The sequence below is a fragment of the Buteo buteo genome, chromosome 23 (genome assembly GCF_964188355.1).
Source record: "Buteo buteo chromosome 23, bButBut1.hap1.1, whole genome shotgun sequence".
Classification (NCBI taxonomy): domain Eukaryota; kingdom Metazoa; phylum Chordata; class Aves; order Accipitriformes; family Accipitridae; genus Buteo; species Buteo buteo.
This window is the reverse complement of record NC_134193.1, coordinates 19470006-19492421: the sequence shown is the minus strand read 5'-3', so window position 1 is coordinate 19492421 and position 22416 is coordinate 19470006. Positions and strand designations below refer to the sequence as shown.

Sequence of the window (22416 nt, the reverse complement as noted above, 5' to 3'; positions counted from 1 at the left end):
TGCTGTTCTTGTCATTTTTACAGGGTTTGTTTTCTGATTTCCTTTTATTTTGAATCTTCGGAACCTGAACACGTTTTGTGTCAGTCCCTAAGTGCTTCTGCTAGGAAGGTGCCTCAGATAATATTTTTAGTAGAGTTTTGACTTGTTTCCTGACACACATCTGATAAATGTCATCAAAAGCTGATGTTTTGCATGGAAAAGGTCTTTTGCGTTATACTTTTTTATCTAAAGAAAAAAAAATAGAATAAAGATATTTCATTCATTTCTCACCAGTGAGGTTTATGCTGTTTCCCCGGTGATAAAAGCACAAGGCTGGCTCTTGAGACATATGCATTTAATTCCCAGCTCCACCACACACCCTCGCGATGACCTTGAACGAGCCACTTCGGCTCCGATCCGTATGGGATGAAATTTTTCTATTCAAGCTCCTGTTTGGCCTCTTGGGTTGGGAATAACATTTGGGAAAAAAAAAAAAACAACAAAACCACACCAAGCCCCAAAACCCCTTCATTTCACGCAGGTACCCTGTTTCCCACCCCATCTCCCACCCATCCTACAGTACCCCCACTGGAGGTTCTGCCCTGCGTGGGGTGCTCCTATCCCTGCACCCCAACGCCCACCCGGGGTTGGCCGGGGTTCCCGGGTGGCGGAGCAAGGGCCGACGATGCCCTCTCGTGGGAAGAGCCGGGCTCAGCCACCCTCCCGGTCCCACGGGTGGGATGGGGGATGCGTGGGTACCCCTGACCCTGCGCTCCCCTTGCTCTAGGTTGGTGCGGGTATCCCCAGCATCCCCCCCCCAAGTCTGGAGAAATGTCCCCCCCCCCATCCTTCCCTGGGATGCAGGAGAATCACGGAAAGTTGTCCAGGGCAAAGCATTCGGCACCTTTTATTGAGGAGAGGGGAGAGAAGGGTGTCCTGCTCCATCTTTAAGAGCAGGTATAGGGGTATCCCTGCTTCCAGCCCCCCCTCCCCGAGGGTCCCACACCTCCCCCCCCAACCCTTGGGGGGGTTCAGGAGAGGAGCAGGGCAGCAAGGATGGAGGGCAGGAGGATGCAGGCGCCAGCGAGGCCGAGGGGCGGCCGGGGGGCTCTGGGGGAACCGTTGCAGAGGTCCGTGTCGCAGCAGTGGATGCGGACCCCCGGCAGCTCCTGCTGCTGGCAGTGACGGGAGGTGGCACAGCCGCTGGTCAGCAGGATGCCCAGGACCACTGCAAAGCAAGAACAGCGCGGGACGTCAGGGGGGATGGCTGGGGCGGAGGGTGATGCTCTGCCAGCCTTTACACCAGGGCCAAGTCCCGTTCGAAGGCTGCAAGGTTTGCTTTGGGGGGGGGTACGAGCATCACTGGCTCGATCAGGCAGCCACTGCGACCCCGGGCCCCCCCCCGGGCAGACTCACCGCTCTCTGTCTTAATGCAGAATCGGTGTTTGAAGCCCTGGTGGGAGTGGGAGCAGGTGATCACTTCTGGGTTAGAGCACCCCATGTCCACGTTTTTGGTGCCAACGATGATGTTGCAGCCATAACACTGGAGTCCGGACACTAAACAAGAACCATATGAAACAAAATTGGATTTTTCCAGGGGGGGAAAATACTTCAACTCCTTCCTAGCTGCTCTCTAACGACGGCTTTGCAGCGCTCTCTGCCTTGCCAAGTTGCATTAAGCACTGAGTCAGAGCCCGAAGCTGTCTGCCACTTGTTTACCCAGTGGGCCCAAAAAATATAAAAGCATCTCCCGCTAGAGGTCAGTGCGAAATCAGAGATTAGCCGGAGATTTGCACTGGGATCAAATAGTGGGAACAAGGGAGCTTTGAAACAGGGCTTGTAAAGACTAGGTGAAACCTCCCAACCACAGACATCACCGAGCCAGAGCTCAGCTGCTCTCGCAAACAGCTTTTGCCTGTTTCACCAAATTCCTCCAGTTTCAGCGGCGCCTGCGTTGGAGGCATTCACACCGGAGAGACGGCTTCATCGGCGTGGTTTGGTTTTCTCCCTGAACGCGGTCCTGCTTTTATCGCAGGGTCTGTCAGGGAGGCAAAACAACTCAGAAGCAGAAGGGAAATCCTCATTCGGAGCAACTGCAAGCCAACGTGCCCGTGACCCTGGGACAGTGGCATTGGTGTGTGAGGCCAGAGCTTTGCACGCTTGTACTGGCGGCAGCTCAGTCCTTCCCTGCAGGGTCAGCAACTGTGTCTGAGAATGGCTTGCTCTCAACCAGAATGGGAATTAAGCCATTTCTCAGGTTTCTTTAAAAAAAAGAAAAAAAAAAAGCCTTCAAAGAATATTCATGTACATCATCCACAGAGTTAAGGCAAACACAGTACCTGAGCTCTGCGTTGATTAATCCAACAAAAATCAGGTTGCACTTAACTGTTGCCATCACCTTTCCCTGCCTCTGAATGCCGACCCGGAGCCATTCCCGAGTCTGGCCTTGTCTGCTCCCACGGGGTTTTTGGGAGGTGGGGGATCACCCTTGGCACAGCCCGGCACGGCAAGGGGAGCCCTGGCACCGGGGAAGGGGAGCCCAGGGGAACCCGGCTCCTGGCCCACATGCCCTCGTTTTGCACAAAACGCGACGACATTAGCTCCTTCCAAAAACCACCGACACACGGCAACACGCAGCTACGTCGCTTGGGGCAGAAATGCCCCCGAATTCATCCCGACACTAAATCACACCTTAACAAGCAGGGTTTGGGGAAGATGCGAACGACCGTAACTCCAAAGCACGGGCACCCTCCGCAGCCCGAGGACGGTGGCACTTACCCTCTGGGAGGACGAACACCACGGTTATCAGAGAGAGGATCCCATGGGCACCTCCAGGCATGTGTCCTGAGAGCATGGGGGTCAGCTCCCACTGCCCACCCGGGGCTCGGAGGACGAACACCGGTGTCTGGGGGAGCGGGCAGAGACCGTCTCTCCTCCCGGCTCTTTTCCCCGCTCGCGTTTCACCTGCAAAACCCTCCACCAGAATCAAGGGTGCAGCAGGGATCTGGCCGCTCCCCGCTTCGTCTGGCCAGCCCCGTGGAGCCCAGTCTTGTTATGCCGATGCTTAATTTCTCCCTTTGCCTCTTGAGAAATTCTCTGATTCTTTCAGTTCATGCACAGACGTGAGTGCGTATGTGCTACCCTCAGTTATTTCTGTCCTATTTCCTCTGTCCACGATCACTTCCCATTAATACTACCGTGCAGCAGCTCTTGGAGAGAAATTCTCCCTAATCAAGATTTAGTTTTAAATCCACTTCGAAATCCTCTAATTCAGTTGGATTACGCAGAAGGGGTTTGGGGAGATGTGTGGTTTTACTTTTTTTTTTTTTCCTCCTCTTTTTCCTCTCTGAGCTGCCTCATCTTCACGAATGGACCCACCGGCTTTCTGTGACATATTGTGCTATTTAAAGAGGGCAGGAATAATTTTATTAAAGAGAAGCAGTCAATTAACTGTAAATCCAAGGCTTGAGATGCTCTAGCAAAGTACCACCCTGGGGATGGCCACAGGGTTACAGGCAAAACCTGGTGGAGGGAGAGGTGGGTTTAAATGTAACATATGCATTTATGCACAAGAAAACAGTTGCCTTAATAAAGCAGCAAGAGGCCAAATGGGGCCAGCCCCAAGTTTGCATCTGCTCTGGAGGGAGCCCACTCGGAGCTGCTCGGGGCTTGGGAAGGGGGCCGGGAGTGCAGCGGTGGAAAGCACTGAGCTGTGACAGCTCCGATCCTGCGGGGCCAGGATCAGACCCACAGCCACATGGGGCATCACGGACATCACTGGCTGCAGGATCAGGCCCCCAGACCTTTGTTGGCTCCTCCATCGCTGTCCCCACAAGCAAAGCCCCAGGTCTCAGTGGAGCTAATGGGACTTAGAGAGCTAATGCTTACTAATAAGAGAACACGACCGAATGCATGGGATTAAAAAATTAAAATGACAAAATAATCTGCTTATGTAGCCCATCCAGCAGCACCTGAAATCCCCCACCCTGGGCACCCCGGCCCACCGGGCAGACCGCAGGCACCTGCTCTGCCAGACAGGGGCTTGGACCTCATCTCCGCGGAGCATCTTCATTAGCAAGTATGCCCATTAATATTTCACTGGGAGGCAGCACAATCTTGTCCAAGTACGGGCATCTACAGCTCAGGAGGGGCAATTAGCACCTGGGAGGAGTGCCTAAGTAATGCAGCTCATTTATTCAAATCACTTAAACCACCCACGGAGCCTCGCTTGCCTCAAAACAATGTGATTATAACAAACGTCTAACGCAGCAAAGCCTGAAAGCCTTGGGGAGAAGGGATAAAACGCAGGAAATGGGATTGATTTAAACGCATGCATAAATCAGAGCATTCAATAAGGAGGGGAAACTAACTTTTAATCCCTTAATAAACTCCTCGGTATCTGGAAGGGGCAGGCGGGAGCAGCCTGGGCTCTGCTGCAGCGCTGCAGCAGCGCTGCACAGCTGGCGGGTCCGGGGCCATGCAACACCTCTGGGCGCAGCATCTGGCTCCGCGGCCTCATCCAGCTCCACCGTGAGCGGCACGTGGCACCGGCTGGCCCTTCCCGCAGGGATCCGAGCGGGAAGCCGCAGGAATGCCAAGGGGACGGCACGGGGCACTAAACCCGCCGTCGGTGGGACCAGATGCTGGGGTGGGTCACCCCAGCGGGAACGTCGCCCCGAACCAGTTCCCCTGGCCGGTTTGAGGTGCTGCCGGTGCTGATTTAGCTAGACATTTGTTTTGGTTTTATTCCCTTGGGATGCAGGAGGCAAAAAGACCTTTAGAAAAGGAGGAAAAAAACAATAAAAACCAAACCCAACCTCTTTGACCGCTTCCACATCCGGAACCAGTATAGGTTTCTTTTAACTTGTCATTAGCTTTGAGGCAATTCTGAGAGATTTATCAGCTCAGGGGCACCGGGAACACGTTAGGAAAAGGCCTTCCTCCCCTGACTGAGAAAAATTTGATTAGCAAATCCCGCGATACACTCGTGTTCCCACTTAAACCTTCGGGATACCCAGAAAGACGGCTAAACCCTGCGCAGATTAGACGGGCTCGCCTGCAAATCCTGCTTTAGAGCTCATCCCTACGAGAGGCAGAGCTCAGCGGGCGGCACCCACCCCCGCCCCCGCCCCACCACCCACCGGCAGCGGCGGCGTCCGCAGCCCCGGGCTCCGCTCCGCGCCTCAGCCCGAGGCGGGACTCGAACTCGGGCCCTCAGGCCCTCCTGCCGCCATTAGCGAGGCGGAAGGAGAAGCGCCCTCCCCCGGGAAACGCGCCCGCTGATTGGGAGCGAGCCCGTTCGTCAGGGCGGGGCCTCAGCGGCAGGGGGCAGTCCAAGAGAATGCGGCTGCTGCGCTCTGATTGGTTGAGAGTGATGAATACATTAAGAAGGGGCAAAAAAACGCGTGTCGGTGCTATTTTCACGGGGGTTTCTACTCACAAGGGACTTGGAGTAAAAGTCTCCTATGAGAATCGGAAGGCGATGTCAAACTGAGAAAGAAGGAAACGAGAACTTTTTCTCACTCGATCTGTAATAGAACTGGATTGATGGAGGTTTAAATAGCAGAGGGGGGAAAGAGTACGGCGTGTTGTATGAAAGGAGAGAAGGTTAGCACTCCCCTTGATAAGGATGGAAGAGGCCCCAGTGGCCTATACAACACGCATACGGTTAAGGCACTGCCACCTACTTCGTGGCATCTAACCATGTTTTTTTTTTTTTTGTTTAGGTTTGTGGGTTTATTTTAGGTGGGATTCCCTAAACACACCATCTCCCTCCGGTTTCTTTCTTCTCCCAGATTCTCCTTTTCCCTCACCCTAAAAGCACCCAGCAGAGCCCCAGGGTGATAGCTCATTTCCCCTCAGCAGGTTGCAAACGTGCTCCTATAAGCCTGCACCTAATGTAAGCAAAGCTACGTCTCTCCTACCACACAAGGGCGAGCCAGCCCAGCCTTCGCACAAACCTTGTTTTCAGTACTGCGCTTTACAAGATTAGCTAATCCCGGCCGTCAAACCACCACTGACATGCCAGGCTGGATATAATTATAGCTAAATAGAGCTCATGGAGATAGGCCCCAGCATTATTCCCAGGTGGGATACCAGGGACTTAAACACAACCTTTACAATGGACAGCTTTCTAGTAGATCCTTTAGGCCAGGGCTCTTCAGCCTGGGGGAAAAGAATATCCCTGATCAAGAGATTTCCTCCCAATAGCAGGAAAACCATCTCCCTTCTCCATAGCTCTTTGGCTCAGAGGGCAGGGAAAGTCACAGCCCAGCCGGGCAAGCAAAGCCACTCACATACAGTTACCGGGAAGTACTATGCTACAAAACATTTTTGAATCTATGTAAAAATGCTTTGCTGGAGTAATATAGCAGCTTCTCCACACTGGTAAAGCAGCACAGCCACATCTTGCACTTGAAAAGTTTCATCGGCCTGTGAGAAAAACACTGAAAAAAAACCTCATGAAGAAATTGATTATTTCAGCAGTAACACTCACTAAGTCTAGAGACAGTGTCCTTTCCTGGGCGTAATGAAAAAACTCAAAAGACAGTGATATTATTAATAGCCATTTTAGCACAAGCTCAACATGAAATCTATTTTTATATTTTAAAAAGAAAAGCTATACCTCATGTCTTGCAGCTGTCTTCTTCACTAAGGGTAAAGCAAGGCAGTCTCTGAGCAGCCACTAGAGAAGAGGTTTGTACTAGAATTGATTTTCAGTTATTATCAAGCACATGAGGTTGATACCAAAAAAATGGATTTTTGCTTCACCGGGAACAAAACATCCCCTTACAGCAGAACCCTTTGGGTGCAATAAAACTTGTGCCTCAACGCAATTCTTAACCAGCACAAGCTTACTCCTGGATCATCACTCAGCCTGCCCTGCCCATTCTGCGAGGAGAGGGCAGCGGGATTCCTTTCCCCTTAGCTAAAGGTCTCTGTGAGGGTTTGTACTAATGTTACCTCTGCTGAGGACACCTTCAGTTCAATCCTCTGAGTTTCTTTAAACAAATTTTGACTTGAGTTATGCTCTTCTTTTCTCTCTCCACAACAGATGTAAAGTACCACACCGCTCCTCCTCCTCCCCTCCTCACTCAATGAAGCAGCTACAGAAATACTTCCTTCCAAAGGTGTTTTTAAGGGAGGCTTCTTTGGACACAGACACTTCACATTAGTACACTCTTACCACAAGCATAGACATAAAATCCCACCTTTTTATTTTATTATGGCATATGGTATCTTTTTGGATGTGTAAATACCACATGGGTATGACAAAAAGGGAAAGAAATACCAATGCTGAAATAGATACAGAGTCATGCCATTATCAATACAGTTTCATACAATGGATTTTCAAGATACAAAAGTCTGGGTTTTTCCTTTTTACATTGAAATAACTTTACAGTGTTCAGTGAGCTTGCTTTATAACCAGAAGAGAAAAAAATTAAAATATGCTGAGAACAACTACAAGCAGGATTCATTTTAATGGTTAACAGAAGAACTGTAACTTTGCTCTAGAACAGCATCTATTAAACACACGTAACAAGAGGTAAGCAACTATACAGAAGGTAAGAGGAGATTTCACCACAGGAGTCAAGTTGGGGCAGGAAGAGGGAAATCTGGAACTGTATGGTTTTATTTGGTCACGAAGTTTGAGCTGAGTGTTTAAAATGAAGCACCCTTAAAGATGCAGTACTCCTATTTAAAACAATACAGAAACTTCCCAAGAGACTAGAACCTACATTCTGGAAATAAAAAATAAAAAATTAGACATTTAAAAAAATTCCACACATCTCTAGGCTCGTGACTTAACTTACTGTTACAAAGTAGACTGGCAGCTCTTCCTTAAGCAGCAACTGTGCCCAGAAGTAATGCCACCATAAAGTACAGTATCTTTGGGGTGTCCAATACAAGGCTGACACTTCTAACGCGATGTCAGAATGATCCATTTGTCTGCCAAAAGATTAGGCAAGAAAAGGAGACACTGCATCTTTTTTTTTTTTTCACCACGTTGCCCGGTTCTAGCATAGAGCTAAGACGTTTTCTTTGGGCCAAGACTAACAGAAACCACTTTATCAAATATTCTTCAGGTTTCCTGCCAAACTGGATTTATTATTCTCATGTGGTTTTTTATTATTTTTTTTAAAAACTTTTTTCCTGACAGTCTCTAAAGTGATACTGGAACGTTTAACAGTCACTCTTCCACAGTTTAATTGTTTTGTCGTTTTCTAGTGCCGCTGATGCAATGATGTTTTCTGTTGGGTGACAAGCTGTTGAGATTACAACATCTAAGCAAAAAGAAAAGATATACAAATATCATTATTTACAGCAATGAAATCTGGTTCATAGAAGGCATTTCTGAAAATGAATGTGTATTGCTACTGCATTTTAAAACACCATAGCCAAGTTACTACTTCCTTGTAGCAGAATTACAAACACATTATTCATAAATATTTTCCAACTATTGCTTCTCTGTGAGAGGAAACACTAGCAAAAAAGAATTGCGAGTAGTAGTTGGAAAATGTTTGACAGGTTTCAAAATGTGAGAATGCTCTAGATTCTAGTTCTTGCTTACTTCACAGGCAAAACTCTTGGCATATTATGTCAGACACAGCTAATAAAAACCCAGCTCGGTTTTTTCTTTCCATGTAAGGCATTTCCAGCATCCTATTCAATGCTTAGATAGCACTTCATCTTCAGAGCCTTGCCCTAGCCTGAAAATGAAAACCTGCTGCCACTGCCCCCACTTAACAGTCCAAATCAATGGTCTTGCAAAAGAATAAACATGCTTAGATTTCACAGCACAGTTCCTTCTAGCCAGTACAGTGAAAGTGTTGCTTTCTTACGGGATTCAGACTGAAGTACCCATCAGGTGACATCTCAATACACGCTCAACTCTGCCTTCAAAAACAGGCATGCATACATACAGACATTTACAAACAGCAGGACCACACCAGTCCTTATCCTTTCAAGAGCTGCAGCTTTAGAAGGTGTTAACAGGCAATTCAAAGTCACTAATATTATGAGTCACTTAAATATCTTGACCAGTTCTGAACTCAAGGAAATCTCTTTTATAAGCTGATGTCCAAGTTCTCACAGTGAAAGAATAAACACTTGCAATGCCCATAAAAAAAACCCTTCATAAAAAGGAGCGAACTCCTACAGTTCAATTAAGCTTCAGCCAGTCAAGAATTTATGGGTCTGACAGTCAAAACTAAACATCAGAGAGAAAATGTTCAAGCTAAGCCCTCATTACAAGCTGACATGAGGGATATTCCATCAATAAAAACAAAATCCTCTTCCACACCTGTGTGTCCTTGTAATTTCTGTACAATCTCTTTTGTCTGAAGGTTCCAAATATAAACCAGGTTGTCTTCTGAACCGGACACAATCCACTGGAAGGGCAGAGAAAAAACACAGTTATTTTAACCTTTCTTCTCATCTATATATACCTGCTATTATTCAGTAAACATTTCATTGTCATCATATGGAAGGGAACTTCCAACATTATATGACTGCTTGATGTAGTTCATTCTCTCTCAGCCTCTATTCAGTGCATACAGGCAGCAGAAAGCTTTGCTCCACCCAGCACATGCTGGAGGACGAAAACTAACAGAGCAAAAAGTGCTAAGGTGGTTCTGTGTTAGGACTTAATCTCTGCTGATTTGTTGCGTCTTCTCAACCAGAACACACCAACCTACCACCTGATAGCCAACTGCTGCGTGGCTATGGCAAATGGATACACCAGCAGCCGCTCTCCTGCTGCAGGGAAGTCCCTTTCTACTGCTGCCCTGGCGGGAGCCTGCAGTGGGACAGCAGGCCCACCTCAAGACACAGACACGAGGTGCTCAGAGGGACTTTCCTAGGACACCGCCTTTCTCCCACTGCACCATGGCACCTGTGAACCAGGACCCACCAAAGAAGGTTTCCATCCCCAAACTATTGTTTCCTCTACAGAGAAAAGCAGTAAAAACTGCACAATGGTAAAAAGTATCTCAAATAAACACTAACCTTTCCACCAGTTACAGAGAAATTTGCAAATATGCAGTACTTCTCATTTTTGTGTCCTGTGTATGTCTTCAGGCACTGAAAGGGAAGAGCCACAAGACATTAATCCAGCTGGGAGGTAGTTTTCTCAGCTAAGAACAAACTCTCTTGGAAGAAAAGACTAAATGTCTGCCTGTGTTTCCCACCCTGCCAACTTATCTAGAGGATGCAGAGGGCATCTCTGCCCTAGAACACTAAACAATTTTGAAGGGGGGGGGGGCAGGGAAAGCCCTACATTTGTCACTTTACCACAGAGAAAGAGAGCAACAGCAATTTACTGTTCGTAAAGAGAAAAATGCAGAACTATGGCTTTACTTAATATCTCAGGGCTATGCAGGAGCCCAATCACTTTTTTTTTTTCCCCAAATGCATCTTTAGTCATAGAATCATATCAAATCAGAGAATGGTTTGGGTTGGAAGGGACCTTTGAAGGTCATCTAGTCCAACCCTCCTGCAGTGAGCAGGGACATCCTCAACTAGATCAGGTTGCTCAGAGCCCCATCCAACCTGACCTTGAATGTTTCCAATGTTAGAACCTCTCTGGGCAACCTGTTGCAGTGCTTCACCACCCACACTGTAAAAAATTTCTTCCTTATATCTAGTCTAAATCTACCTCCTTTTAGTTTAAAACCATTACCCCTTGTCCTATCACAACAGGCCATACTAAAAGTTTGTCCTCTCCAATAAAGGGCTACTAACACTTTTCTCTATAGTATTCATAAAATGTTAAGTAAGTTTAAAAAGCAGGTATGAAATCCAGATTTTCCTATAAGCTTAGTTAAGTCTACATAGCGAGACAGGATTGTTTTTACCTTTCCTTTACTGTAGTCCCAAAGTTTAAGAGTGCTAGAAAACAACAGAAAAACAAAGATTTTAGTTCTTGAGGTTCTTCCATCTGACAATTTCCTAGCAGCAGAAAAAGTTTCTCCATACCAGAGTTCTTAAAGTCTACATGGATCACTTTAGCCTGGCTTTGGAATGCAGCGTTAGTTAACCCCAAAGTATCAATTTTACTCCTCTATAAATAATGACCAGACAATTAGCAAAACGAAACGATGGGCAGGATAACAGAAAAATGACAGCAAGAAAGGATAAGGTGGTTTGGCAGACATCCCCCAATTCCCAATGCATCCAAAAGATTCATACACGTTTCATTAGACATCATCCTTCTCAGGGTGAGAAACCCACTAGAATCAGGGACGGCCCTACAAACTATCCCCCTTCCCCCACCTGTTTTAAAATCAAACACTGCTGAAAGTAGATACAGACCAAAATACACACACATTGCCCTAATTTTTCAACTTGCAGTCCCGCAGCAGGGTGTTTCAGGGGAGTAAACACTGGACTGAGGCATCCTCAACCCATTCAAGCCTAAGCCAGTGCAGAGCAAGTGAATAATCATGCTACTGAATACAATTTGGACATAAAGCAAGTCACCTGTTTCAGGCAAGCACTACGCTCTTCCACAGACTAAGCAAGCCCCATGCATGTCCAGATACAGGCCAGCTGTACTGATACCCACGCTACTGTCAGAGCTTGCAAGATAGTCCCCTTTCTCTTCCTCAGGGAGCCTAACCTGGGTTTTCTCTGCTTTTCATTGACTAGTTGAAAAAAAAGCAGGCAACAATCTGTGGCATCCTTTGTACAAAGACGCTCAGAAAAGGAGGGCATCAACCTCACAACCTAGGAAAGGAAGGTCTCACGAAAACAACAGCATCATTACCGTCTCTGAATGGAGATGATAGACCAGCTAATCCCTTCTTAGTAGCTGCATGGAAATTCCCCAGGTGAATCATTCACAGTACAATCGGCCCACCTGCCCTGCTTTTATACCTTACACACAAAGTTATTTATACATTGCAGCCTTTTATAGGCTAGGTTTTCTGTCTCTCGATGTTACAAAAGACTCATACAATTAATGCAAGGAAATGCTGAGGTTTTGAAAGGTACAAGAAGGAATGAATGGGTGTTGCAGTCACTAAGCAGTGCTAAGACTTTAAGAAGACTCAAGTCCTGCCTGTGCCATTAGCGAAGCACAACACCTTGCAGGCTTTTCAAGTTAGATAGTATATATGAACTTGTGTAGTATCATTAGTAAGATAGCTAAAGAGCAACAAAATAAAGTTTTATCTGATACTTAAACACTTCAAAGCCTGTGGGTTTTTCTTTTTTCTTTTTAAAATACTTACTTATCCAAAGTTGCAGCTAGTATGTATTTGCCATTTGGTGAGAATTTCACAAAAGACACAGGAGGGTTATCATCATCTACAGTGAAAATAAAAGCAATAGTAAACAGTGCACGGTTGTATTGTCTCATTGACAGAGAATTTCTTTTGACAATAATTTGTTGTTAATCTTTTCACTGAAAGAAGCTTTCAGTCTTCTTGTCCCTTGGTACTTCAAGAAAAAGAGAGGTGTAGGAAAGGTGCTTGTTTTCATTAATTTAAGAAAAGGATATTGAGCATTCTGCTCACAAATATTTTAAATAATTCTTTGTAACTGAACTTTCCTTCCGTGCATCAACACTTAGAGCAAGACCGTATCTCTACCTTTTAAAAAAATCATTATATTAAAATACATGCCACTGATTTGCAGTGCTATATAACTTGCCTATATAATGCTTTATAAGAATATGAAGGACTAGGGAACATATGCCCAACAGGTGGTTTCCTTTTATTAGCTATGTTCACAAGATACCTTCGTGCATCTTGCAATAAAAAGGCAGCTTGTGTAGTCACAGACTACCTGCTTCCATCACATCCAACAGCACAAACAACTTTGTTGCGGTTTTGAACTGCTGCACAACAAGCACTACACAGCTGAATGGTAGAAAACTTAAAAAAACTCTCATTTGTCCGTCTAGACTAAACAACACTCAAAGCTTAAGCAAGTTTCCATTCATGTGAAAGGATAATTCCTCTTATTGCAATAGGTAAGAGGACAACAGCGTACTAACAGAATGACAGGAAGACAGTAAAATAGAGGTTAAGGAAGCCACTGTTCACGGCAATGATGCAGAATATCTATGTCACAACTTAACAGTGAAAAATAGAGCATAAACAAGAAATATTCCTACTCACCAATCAGTGTTTTCAAGCACTGGCCTGATGCTGTATCCCAGATTCGACTATTAAAAACATGAGAATCATTACTATTGGTTTTGAAGTCTTTGTTGCAATTTTAACATTACAAATACAAGCCTTTTTTAAAAAAAAGTCCTTTTTCTTAAGTGCAAAAGGTCTGAACAGTGCCACAAACAAGAAATAACCACTTACCAGAGTCCATCATAGCTACTTGACACTATCAGGGATCCATCACGATTAAAATGCACCTGTAATATTACAGAAGGGGAAAAATAACTTTACTGATGTTCATATAGATCAGATTTTTAAGCTCCACTGAAAGCACTTATCTTCCATTACTGACACTGCAATTCACGTAGATAGAAGCAGATAGTCAACACAACATACAAACAATAGGCATGCGTTCAGATGGGTAACATGATTAAAACCAAGATTCTTCCCCCCCCACCCAGTTTGTCTGGCATAATTATAAAGAGGGTTGGATGTTAACTACAGCTGTTCATTCAAGCATCAGGAACTGGAATACATGTTTCTTCAGAAGCTAAGAACACATGAACACACAGATACTCTGTTCAGACAGCATTAGTTGCTTGAATAATAGTAGTATCGAGCCTGGGGATAGTACCTTATAATTTTAAGGGCATGGAATTTAACCTCATACATAGCCATGTATATGTTTTAAGGTCAATTTATTGCCTTGAACTACACCTCAAAATACTGCTATTTTAAAGAATAATTACTGCTAATGTACATTTGTAAGTGTGAAATATCTTCTACACAAGGGAGAACAATCATGTAACAACAGCCATGGTTTGGCACATCTGAGGCTCAAATTTTTTTCAGTTTCCTTCATTTCAAAAACATTAAGAGTTGAACACTTTCTGGTTTTCCTTTATTGGAATGGATATTGCTGTATTCCAAGCTCCTTTCACCTATTAAATGAATAAGATTTGAAACAGAGCGTACTATGGAACTACCCTGCTCTGGACTTTAGTAATAGCTTGGAACAACACGAAAGCAACAGACATACAGGTTGTTCTCTGAGCCTCAAGTGACCACAGATCCATGCCCCAGCATCAGAGTGCTAGACTCAGGCATGACCGGCACACTACTATTCACTGCTCCCCACATTAACACCCAAGACCACAATCCGTATCGATCTTACAGAAAACACTGTTCATTTCATTCTGTTTGAGCAATGACCACTGGCAAATCCACCACAGCCCATCCCCTACACTGTGTAAGGACTTGACAGTAAGAGTTAGAGCACAAACCCACTTCTCTACAAACAGAGGTAGAAAAGGAGCTCTGCTAAACAAAATAAGCATCTTAGTGTGCTCATTTATCAGAAGGGACTTACAGCTGAAACTGGGTCAGAATGAGCAGGCAACGTCTTGAGGCACTTCCCTGTTTTCACATCCCATATCCTCACGCTTTCGTCAAACTGAAGATTGAAGAAATGCACAAGGTGGTTTAATGATGCACCTATTCGAGGCATGCAAGGTGTTATAGCTTGACTAGACAGACGTGCCTTCCTCCAGCTGCACTGCAGCTGCATCAGAACGCCTAGGACACAAGCACCACTCAGGGCAAAAATAACAGACTGGGAACATAGCTCCCTAAACTCTTCCTCTCCGTGCAGAAAATCTGCATGTTGAAGATGGGTTAAGGGCTTGACTGTGTCCCCAAGCAAAGACAGCAGTGGCACTGTGCAGTTCACCTGACTACAAGCTGCGTTTGTGGAGGAAGACAGAGAATTGAAATGGTAAGGGGTTGTGTCCGGTACCCACTGCTCCCAACCCTTGGTAACGTGGCTAGCATAATTAACGCCATTTTATAAGGCAAGTAGCCATTCTCTGTGACTGAGCAGGTCAGGTATTTGTTCCCTTTCCCTCCTCATCAGGCCCTGAAGGTCCTATGAACCAAGCAGACAAACCAAACAGATTTCTTCTTCCCCTCCCTGCCAGCCTCAAGATTGCTGGGTGCCAGGCCAATTACCACCTTCCTCGCTGGCCTTGAAGGTCCCAGGCAGCCAGCCAACCTGGTGGCAGCGATCACCCTGTCCCAGAATGCGGAAGCATAAAAGCACACAGAGCACGGTCTAAAAAAAATCAAGCAGTTACAAGTCCTAAGGAGGGAACCTGGACCAGAACTGCTGCTGGATAGTGAGACCATGACTGCTCTGGTAGCCAGGGACACCCCCACCATCATCTGCTTCCTCCGAGGACTGAGTGACTCATATTCTTTTATTTTATATGATTTTCAAGTCTAGATTGTGATTGTTATATTGATACAGCAAGCCATATATTAAGATCTGACCCAATCTGTAGAGGGTCCAGGTGACTAGAAGTCATACTTTGAGTTAAGTTAGAAACTAGGCGATTACAAATTATAAATTATATTGTATTATAAATTCTGTATTACACTGCCTATAAATTGTACTACATTGATTCTGCTTGTAGAAATCCTGTGCCATTCTAATCATAAATTCTGTGCTACACTAATCATAATATCCTGTTAAGAAAATAAAGCTTTAATTGTAACTATGTTTTAGTGCCATCATCATTCTGCCAAGGATCCCTAAAAGAACCTGTCTGTCCCCTTAGTGTCAGGTGACAGGGGTGTGCAGTACTTGCTTTGCACAAAGAAAAAAAAAAAAAAAATCACTTACTGATCCAGAAACGATGAGGTTTGACTGAGGGTTGAAGTTGCAGCAGAAAACGTAGTTACTGTGCCCTTTCAACGTCTTTAAGCACTTACCCTGAAATAAGATTTAGCACAGTTAAATATACAGCATCCTTCAGTGTGATAAATGCATTCAGATAAGCTGCATTAAGGTTAATCACTGTGTAGCACACAAAGAAACCATCTTAACCCCAGATTTATATGGGCAGAGGACCAGCTACAACAGAACAACAGGAAATAAAAAAAACCCACATTTTTAATGACTGGAGCCAACTTGCAAACCATTTGGGCAACTCAGGAGAACCAAGCAGTTTAACATACTTAATCAAAATTCAACCAAATCATCCAGTGCTCATTGTAATTGCAGAAAAGGAAGGGGGAGAGAAGCAAAACCAAGTGAAGCTATGATAAGGAGTTACAAAAAGGTTTTGTCTGAGAGGCTGCTTTCAGAAACGAAGCCTGTGGTTGCATTGCCACCATAAGGCTTAAACGCTCTCAAAAGATAACCAGACTCCTCGTGGCACCCATAAGTATCCTCCTCTTTCTGAATGCAGACGGCATAACTCACTCATCCTCACAGCCCATTCAACTAGCAGCTCGTTATAAGCAGGAAGGAGTGAGTATTACCCAAAGAGGAGCCAGTGCTTAAAATTCTACCTTTTCTCTCATCATAGCACATCAAGGCTGTCTCTCAGAAGAACATGAGTTAAGGTGCCAATGCTGGGGAGAAGGAAGGTAAATAATAGTTTCTGCTCTTACCGAGCTTACATCCCATATTTTGAGAGTTTTATCATCGGAGGCAGAGACAAGAAGGTTGGAATCTGATGACCAAGCAACATCAGAGATACCCTAAAACAAAGGAAAACAATTCTCTTCTCAGCTCTGTTTGTTCACTGACACAGGAAAATGGAAAACACAGACTGCATATTATATTCACAGCTGAAGCCTGGAAGAAAATTCAGCATTGAGTTGAAAATCCATTGATTTGACTGGGTTAAGAGCTCCTTTGATACTTGTTCATTTTAAGCTGAGCCATATACTCCAAAAACATCAATGGCTTGTTCACATAGCTCTTACTGTGGCCACCAACACCCTTTCGTGGAATTCATAAACAGTATGCTATATAAACTAATCTGAATCAGTGGCTTCTCTTCATGACAAATGGCTTGCTCTTTATGGTTTGAGTCCCTAAGGGCCGGAGAAGAACAAGATTCTACTGTTTTTTCTTTTGGTGAATCTTCATTTTTACTTAGGAAACTTCAGCACGTAAGAAACTTTAGAAAACAAAACAAAAAGGTTTGGGAATTTGTGTTTTCTTTAGAACTTTGCAGAATGAGTAAGTGTTGTGTTTATGTAGGCAAACCCACAAGAAAAATTCAATCTCCTTAAAAGGCAAGCCATTCTGCTCCATATACGAAGGAAAGATGGAACACGGCACAGTGTCAGAGTTTACAGGGATTTTCACCCAAGAAGGCACTGCCCCATGTCTGAGGTTGGTGTTCCTGAAATGGAGGGACTCAAGAAAATGGCTAGGCAGTGTGCATGCAGGTACTTCATTATCAGCCTGCACTTCACCCATATTTCCAGCCTGACCTGGTATTACTTCAGCAATTCCAGTCCCAGGCTGTTGCACAGGACTGTATAAACAAAGAAGTACAAAAGGAGACTGAAGAACAAACCTTCTACACAAGTCAAACTAACCAAGAATGGAAATCTCTGGATGAGGAAAAGAAAGCAAAATTCTTTACAAATAAATACATATTCAAGTGCACAGTAATCTCCTCATACTTACCAGTTTATGACCAGATATTGTTTTTTCAAACTTGCCATCATACGCTCCCCAAATTTTAATGAGTTTGTCAGCAGCTGGAAAAGAACGTGCCAGTTAAGAGATTAACAGCACTAACAGATAGAGCTGTCCCTTCCAGGTGGAAAGAAACATGCTAACTACATCTCTGCAAACACTGCGTAGTTCTCCCTCCCCAGGCAGACCTAAGTGTATAAGGTAATATGTAATTGGTAAAGAACAGTTTCGTACAGGCCAGACTGCAGCAGCTGAGATTACCTAAACTGCCTGGAATGCACAGAGTCTCCAGCCGCTTTAGTTTCTCTGATGACAACTTGGGTTTCTACTTTTGTTTTAGATTGCCAGTGGTAAAAGTAGCACCGTTCCATAGAAATGCTGCAATGCTTTTCCCCAAAAAGAACAAAAATTACACCACAAGCTGGACTGAATTAATACCTGCAAAAACCCAAACATATTATCTGTGTTAACTTGCAAAACACACCAGAGAAAAAGGCTGATATTTGCTGGAGGTAGAGGGTGGAAAACCTGGGCAGGGGAGAGGGGGGGACTTTCATGAGGACACTTGGAACATAAAAATTATTTATATGTGGTACACTGCACTGGTCTTATTAAGGCTATGTGCAGTTAAGCCAAAGACCTAAGTCATTCCCATGTCCAGAATACGTTCAAGTGGCCCTCACCATCATATTCAACAATGTCCTTCTTTCCTATTGCCCTTCCGTTATATATGGATCCTTTCTGGATCGCTGAGGGTCATATAAACACATTTTCAAAGGAAAGCTGTCAAGCAATGTTGACTACCAAAAAAATTTCAGGAAATACCAAAGCTGACAGGAAGAGGACTTGATCTACCACTTAAGACAGCAAGTAGTGAAACACTATTTATAATAACCTTCTGCACATTTCACTGGGGTAATCAAAGGCTCTGACTTAAAACACCACAGGCACACAGGACAGAAGCACGTGGCCAGTCCTCCATACCACACTCTACAGTCCAGTCCAGTAGCACAAAGCTACCTGCCTTATTTCCCAGAGCTAAGCTTTTGCCTGCAGATACTCTACACAAAGTTTAATTTAAAAGCTTAAGCTATGTCTTTAGCAATACAGAACAGCACAAGGGTTTCCTTTGCACAGGAAAAGAATCCTGTGTTTGCTTTTGCCCGTTTGCTCAATAAAGGAAGCTGAACAGGTGAGGACTCTCCAACTTGGCAACGCATAGAAGATCCAGTGTTCAAAGTAACAGAACTTAAAAAGCTTAAAGCAGATTATCTCAAAGACTGACAGCTTTGGTATTGCTCCTTTTAAGAAAAACCATGACACTACATTCCTCCTCCATCTGATGGAGGTAACACTAAAGGCAGGCAGTACTCCAAGGCCCACAATTGCATGTTTTAGATGAGATAAAAAGAAAGCAATACTTACAGGAGCTGGCTAGCCACTCTCCATTAGGACTAAACTTTACTGATGAGACTGCCTTTGTATGTCCCGCTAACGTGAACTTTAGAGCATAGTTTGGTTTTACTGGCGCAGGCTGTAAAAAAAATATGTATGAATGAGTTGAATAAATTCCAAATTTAGTATCTCAGTGACAAGCTCTGTATCAGACTGGGTCAGCACACTGTAATGGACAGCATGGATGTTCACCATAACAGAGTGTCCAACATTTACATTCCCCCCCCCCCCCCCCCCCCCAAAATTCAAAAAACAACAAAACAAAAGACACACCCTTGCTGTCTGGGGCCAGCAGTGCCTTCCTGTTGCATGCACAACACCAAGTCATCTGTGACATGGATTTCATCCAAGCCAATAACAAACAGGTGAGAGTAATCCAACAGTCCAACCGTAAAGTGCTTGGTAGATCAAAATAATACTCCTGGTATTGATCTGTGTAGTGCTTTTAAGCGTTTGCAGTTTTCATCTTTATCACGAATTAAATCACAAGCCAATTCCTCCATACCCCTAAAATCCCTTTTTTTTTTCTTTTCCCCTTTTTACCCTCTGCGAAGGCTTCATGGTTAGTCAATAACATCTCCTTTGAGCATCTGCAGGCTTCAAAGAATCTGAATAATGACTGCTTCCCCACTTTGCAACTACAATCACAGATTCACCAATTCTCCAGTCACCTCTAGGCACTCCAAGGATACAACTAACCTGCCTTTTTAATGCTCAAACTGACAAGAAGTATTTTGTTAGCAAGAACTTCCACAAGACAAAAAAAAACCCTAGCACTACAGAAGAGGCTGTTCTTCATCCGCTTTTCCCATAAAATCCTCAGCACGCTTTTCAGCTCGAGACAACAGCAGAAGCAAGATCTGGAGAAGATCTTAATCTATATGAGAATTCAGTTCTCTAATTCTGGTTTGCCTGTTGAATATGCAGGTAGTTGCCATGTGTATTTACACGGATATTGTTCGGAGCCCCACACACACCTTGCTCTGATTGGTTGAGGAGGAAGGAGTAGATTGTGTTTTGGTGGATTCTGCATCTGGCTTCTTTTCTTCTGTTGCCATGGTTCTGAAGCTGGCAAATGAGACTTATGGTGCTTGAAGGGGAGAATGAATGTGCTGCTTCAAAAGGCAGCCCTTGCCACAGAGAGGAGAACCGCACTGAAATGAAAACCTGGAAGAAAAACAAAATATTCTCATTAGCTGTCAAAAAGATTCTCAGCGGCTAGAATAATGAGATTAGCCTAACTGCAGGTCACCAGAAACCAGTAAGAAAACCTATATTCTCTATCTGTTTAGCAACACAGCAGTATTTTAGGCCTTCAGACCTACTAATGTGCAAGACCAAGAACCCAAGCCATGGCCTTTTATCACTTCTTGGAAAGCTTTTTTCCACTCTGCTCCATTCCAAATAGAAATAAAGCAGAATAGTTTTTAGGCGTGGCAGGGTTTTCATATCATATTCCCCAAAATACTTCTAACAAGTATTTAGTACACAGTAAATACAATGGTCTGTACAAAAGATGGAAGGAAGAGTCCAAGGCCTTTTTTTCAGATTTATTAAGGTACAGAATACAAGATCATAACGAGCACAAAAAATAGAGGCATTTCCAAAGCTTAGGACGCTACTCGATTCCTTTCATCTCAGAATGCAAGTATTTCAGTCTCATATTTCCCTCCTAAATGGTTTGAGCATCAAATCATGCCCTCCTCTGCCTGAGACTTTCACCTGACTGAAAGCCAGCCTTGTATTAGTCTCACCAGACTTGCTTTCCGTAACAAAACCTGATAAAGAGCTGTGCCAGTATTCGGTAATCAGGGCTGATGCTGCAGAAGGAACAAATCTCCATTGCAGCTCAGCTACATTTCGGCTTAGTAACAGAATAACCTCCAGCTCACACGGTAAGGATTTGCCTTCAAAGTACGCTCGCAATATCCCACCACCGCTACCATTCTTTTCGCGGGTGGCAGCAGATTTGGGAGCAATAGCGTTCGCTCTCCCAGCGACTACTGGCATTTTAAGCATCTTCTTCTCGGGAGGGGAAGGGAGGGCGCAGAGCAAAGCGCTACCAGTTGCCCGTCTGCTTTAATAAGCCCTCTCCACAGCGTGGATAAATCACTGGTCGCAACAATGAGGAATTAAAAGTTTTCTAATGCAGATCAGACCCTTTTCATCTGGAACTAATCTGGGAACTTCGGCGAGCACGCAGCCCGCTGCCAGCCGCACCGCAGCATCCTCCCGAGCTCCAGCACCTCGCCGTTCCCCCCTCGGCTCCCACGCCCGTGGGGTTCGGGGTGGGGGGGGTGGGGTTCCCCGCAAATCCCCCCCAGCACCGACACAACCCCCGCCGCCGGCCATACGGTACCGACACACCCACCGGCTACCAAACGCCCCTTCCCCGCCCGCCCTCGCCACGCTTGGGGGGCAAAAAAATGGGGGGGGGGAGTTCCCTGCAGGGGGATCCCAAACTTTCGGGGGGGGGGGGGGACACGGGACGAGCAGCTCCGCCCGCTGCAGCCCCCCCCGCGGGGGGGGGATTTGCAGAGGCGCCCGCGTGCCCGCACCGCCGCGCGCCGGCCCGGGGGTCCTCGCGCGGGAGGAGGAGGAGGGGGGGGCGGGGGGGGGAGGAAAGGCGGGAGGGTGGCGCGCGCCCCGCCGCGAGGGCGGGCGGGGAGGGTTGAGGAGGGGGGAAAGAAGGGGGGGGGGGGAGGGGGGAAGCTCCGCGCGCTGCCTGAGGGAAGGAGGCGCCGCGCGCGGGGAAACGGCGGTGCGGAGAGCCCGGCGGTGAGGAGACGGGAAAGGAGCCGGCCCGCCCCCCGCGCCTCTCGGTGACTTACCGGGGGAAAAGGGGAGGGAGGGACCGGCGGCGGCGTTGCCGCCGCCTCCTCCTCCTCCTCCTCCTCCGCGGTGAGGAGAAGCGCGGCCGCGGAGGGAGGGGGGACGCGGCAGCGGCGGCGGCAGCTCCGGGGCCGCCAGGCGCGGGGGGGTGGGGGGGGGGAATGTGGGAGGGCGCATGCGCGGTCCGGGCCAAAGGCTGCACAATGCCGCTCTCTCTCGGGAGCGCTACGGCAAGGCCCGAGAGCCAAAAAAGCGGCGCTCCCGCGCCTTAAAGGGCCAGGCGCCGCCTTCGTTTCGGCCTTTCTCCCGCCCTCCCCTCCTTCACTTTCCCGGGCTGAGCGGGGACGAGGCTCTGAGCTCGCTGTCGTGCTCACCCTCCGCCACGGTGTCCGGCCCCTGAGCTGACGCCCTTGCTCTGGGCGGCTCTGCGGGGAGCGAGCATCCAGGGCGGCGGCAGCCAAGCGCCCTGCCTTGGCGTGTGACGTGCGGCGGGTCTCGTCAGGGCCCCGTCCGGCCCTGCGTGACGTTCCCGTG

The 22416-nt window shown here is 46.2% G+C and overlaps 2 protein-coding genes and 1 non-coding gene across 7 annotated transcripts; 1 reads left to right on the top strand and 2 right to left on the bottom strand.

Annotated features, from left to right (window-relative positions):
* Window positions 1-867: 867 nt before the first annotated feature.
* Window positions 868-6677, bottom strand: LOC142043578 (ly6/PLAUR domain-containing protein 1-like). Of its 5 annotated transcripts, none has more exons than XM_075054908.1 (4): window positions 6605-6677; window positions 2758-2943; window positions 1396-1536; window positions 868-1207 (listed from the first exon to the last, which is right to left on the bottom strand). In XM_075054908.1, the coding sequence occupies exons 2-4, from the start codon at window positions 2831-2833 to the stop codon at window positions 1011-1013; spliced, it is 414 nt and encodes a 137-aa protein (XP_074911009.1). In that variant the 5' UTR covers window positions 2834-2943; window positions 6605-6677; the 3' UTR covers window positions 868-1010. The 5 variants fall into 5 exon arrangements, with proteins under 5 accessions (XP_074911009.1, XP_074911006.1, XP_074911005.1 ...); XM_075054905.1 differs by lacking the exon at window positions 6605-6677 and adding an exon at window positions 5121-5211 and having other exon boundaries at window positions 2758-3379; XM_075054904.1 differs by lacking the exon at window positions 6605-6677 and adding an exon at window positions 5121-5190 and having other exon boundaries at window positions 2758-3501.
* LOC142044104 (U6atac minor spliceosomal RNA) lies at window positions 5565-5692 on the top strand. Its single transcript, XR_012654206.1, has one exon. It is a non-coding gene; the product is annotated as a U6atac minor spliceosomal RNA (small nuclear RNA).
* A 496-nt stretch (window positions 6678-7173) lies between the features above and the next one.
* Window positions 7174-22020, bottom strand: WDR5 (WD repeat domain 5). Its single transcript, XM_075055138.1, has 14 exons — window positions 21882-22020; window positions 20028-20217; window positions 19021-19129; window positions 17584-17657; window positions 16551-16640; window positions 15778-15867; window positions 14467-14550; window positions 13299-13354; window positions 13104-13150; window positions 12213-12288; window positions 10836-10869; window positions 9988-10062; window positions 9284-9371; window positions 7174-8264 (listed from the first exon to the last, which is right to left on the bottom strand). Exons 2-14 carry the CDS (start codon window positions 20106-20108, stop codon window positions 8164-8166), a joined length of 1005 nt encoding a protein of 334 aa, XP_074911239.1. The 5' UTR covers window positions 20109-20217; window positions 21882-22020; the 3' UTR covers window positions 7174-8163.
* Window positions 22021-22416: the final 396 nt, after the last annotated feature.

Bases quoted from the DNA above. Each gene is read 5' to 3' on its own strand.
- WDR5 (XM_075055138.1), bottom strand. From the start codon at position 20,108: ATGGCAACAGAAGAAAAGAAGCCAGATGCAGAATCCACCAAAACACAA. The intron at 9,372-9,987 runs GTTAGTGTTTAT...CTGCCCTTCCAG, and splicing joins TCTCTGTAACTGGTGGAAAG to TGGATTGTGTCCGGTTCAGA. The intron at 8,265-9,283 runs GTGTGGAAGAGG...CTTTTTGCTTAG, and splicing joins GAAATTACAAGGACACACAG to ATGTTGTAATCTCAACAGCT.
- LOC142043578 (XM_075054908.1), bottom strand. From the start codon at position 2,833: ATGCTCTCAGGACACATGCCTGGAGGTGCCCATGGGATCCTCTCTCTG. The intron at 1,537-2,757 runs GTAAGTGCCACC...GTTCTTGTTTAG, and splicing joins GGTGTTCGTCCTCCCAGAGG to TGTCCGGACTCCAGTGTTAT. The intron at 1,208-1,395 runs GTGAGTCTGCCC...CTTGCTTTGCAG, and splicing joins CTGCATTAAGACAGAGAGCG to TGGTCCTGGGCATCCTGCTG.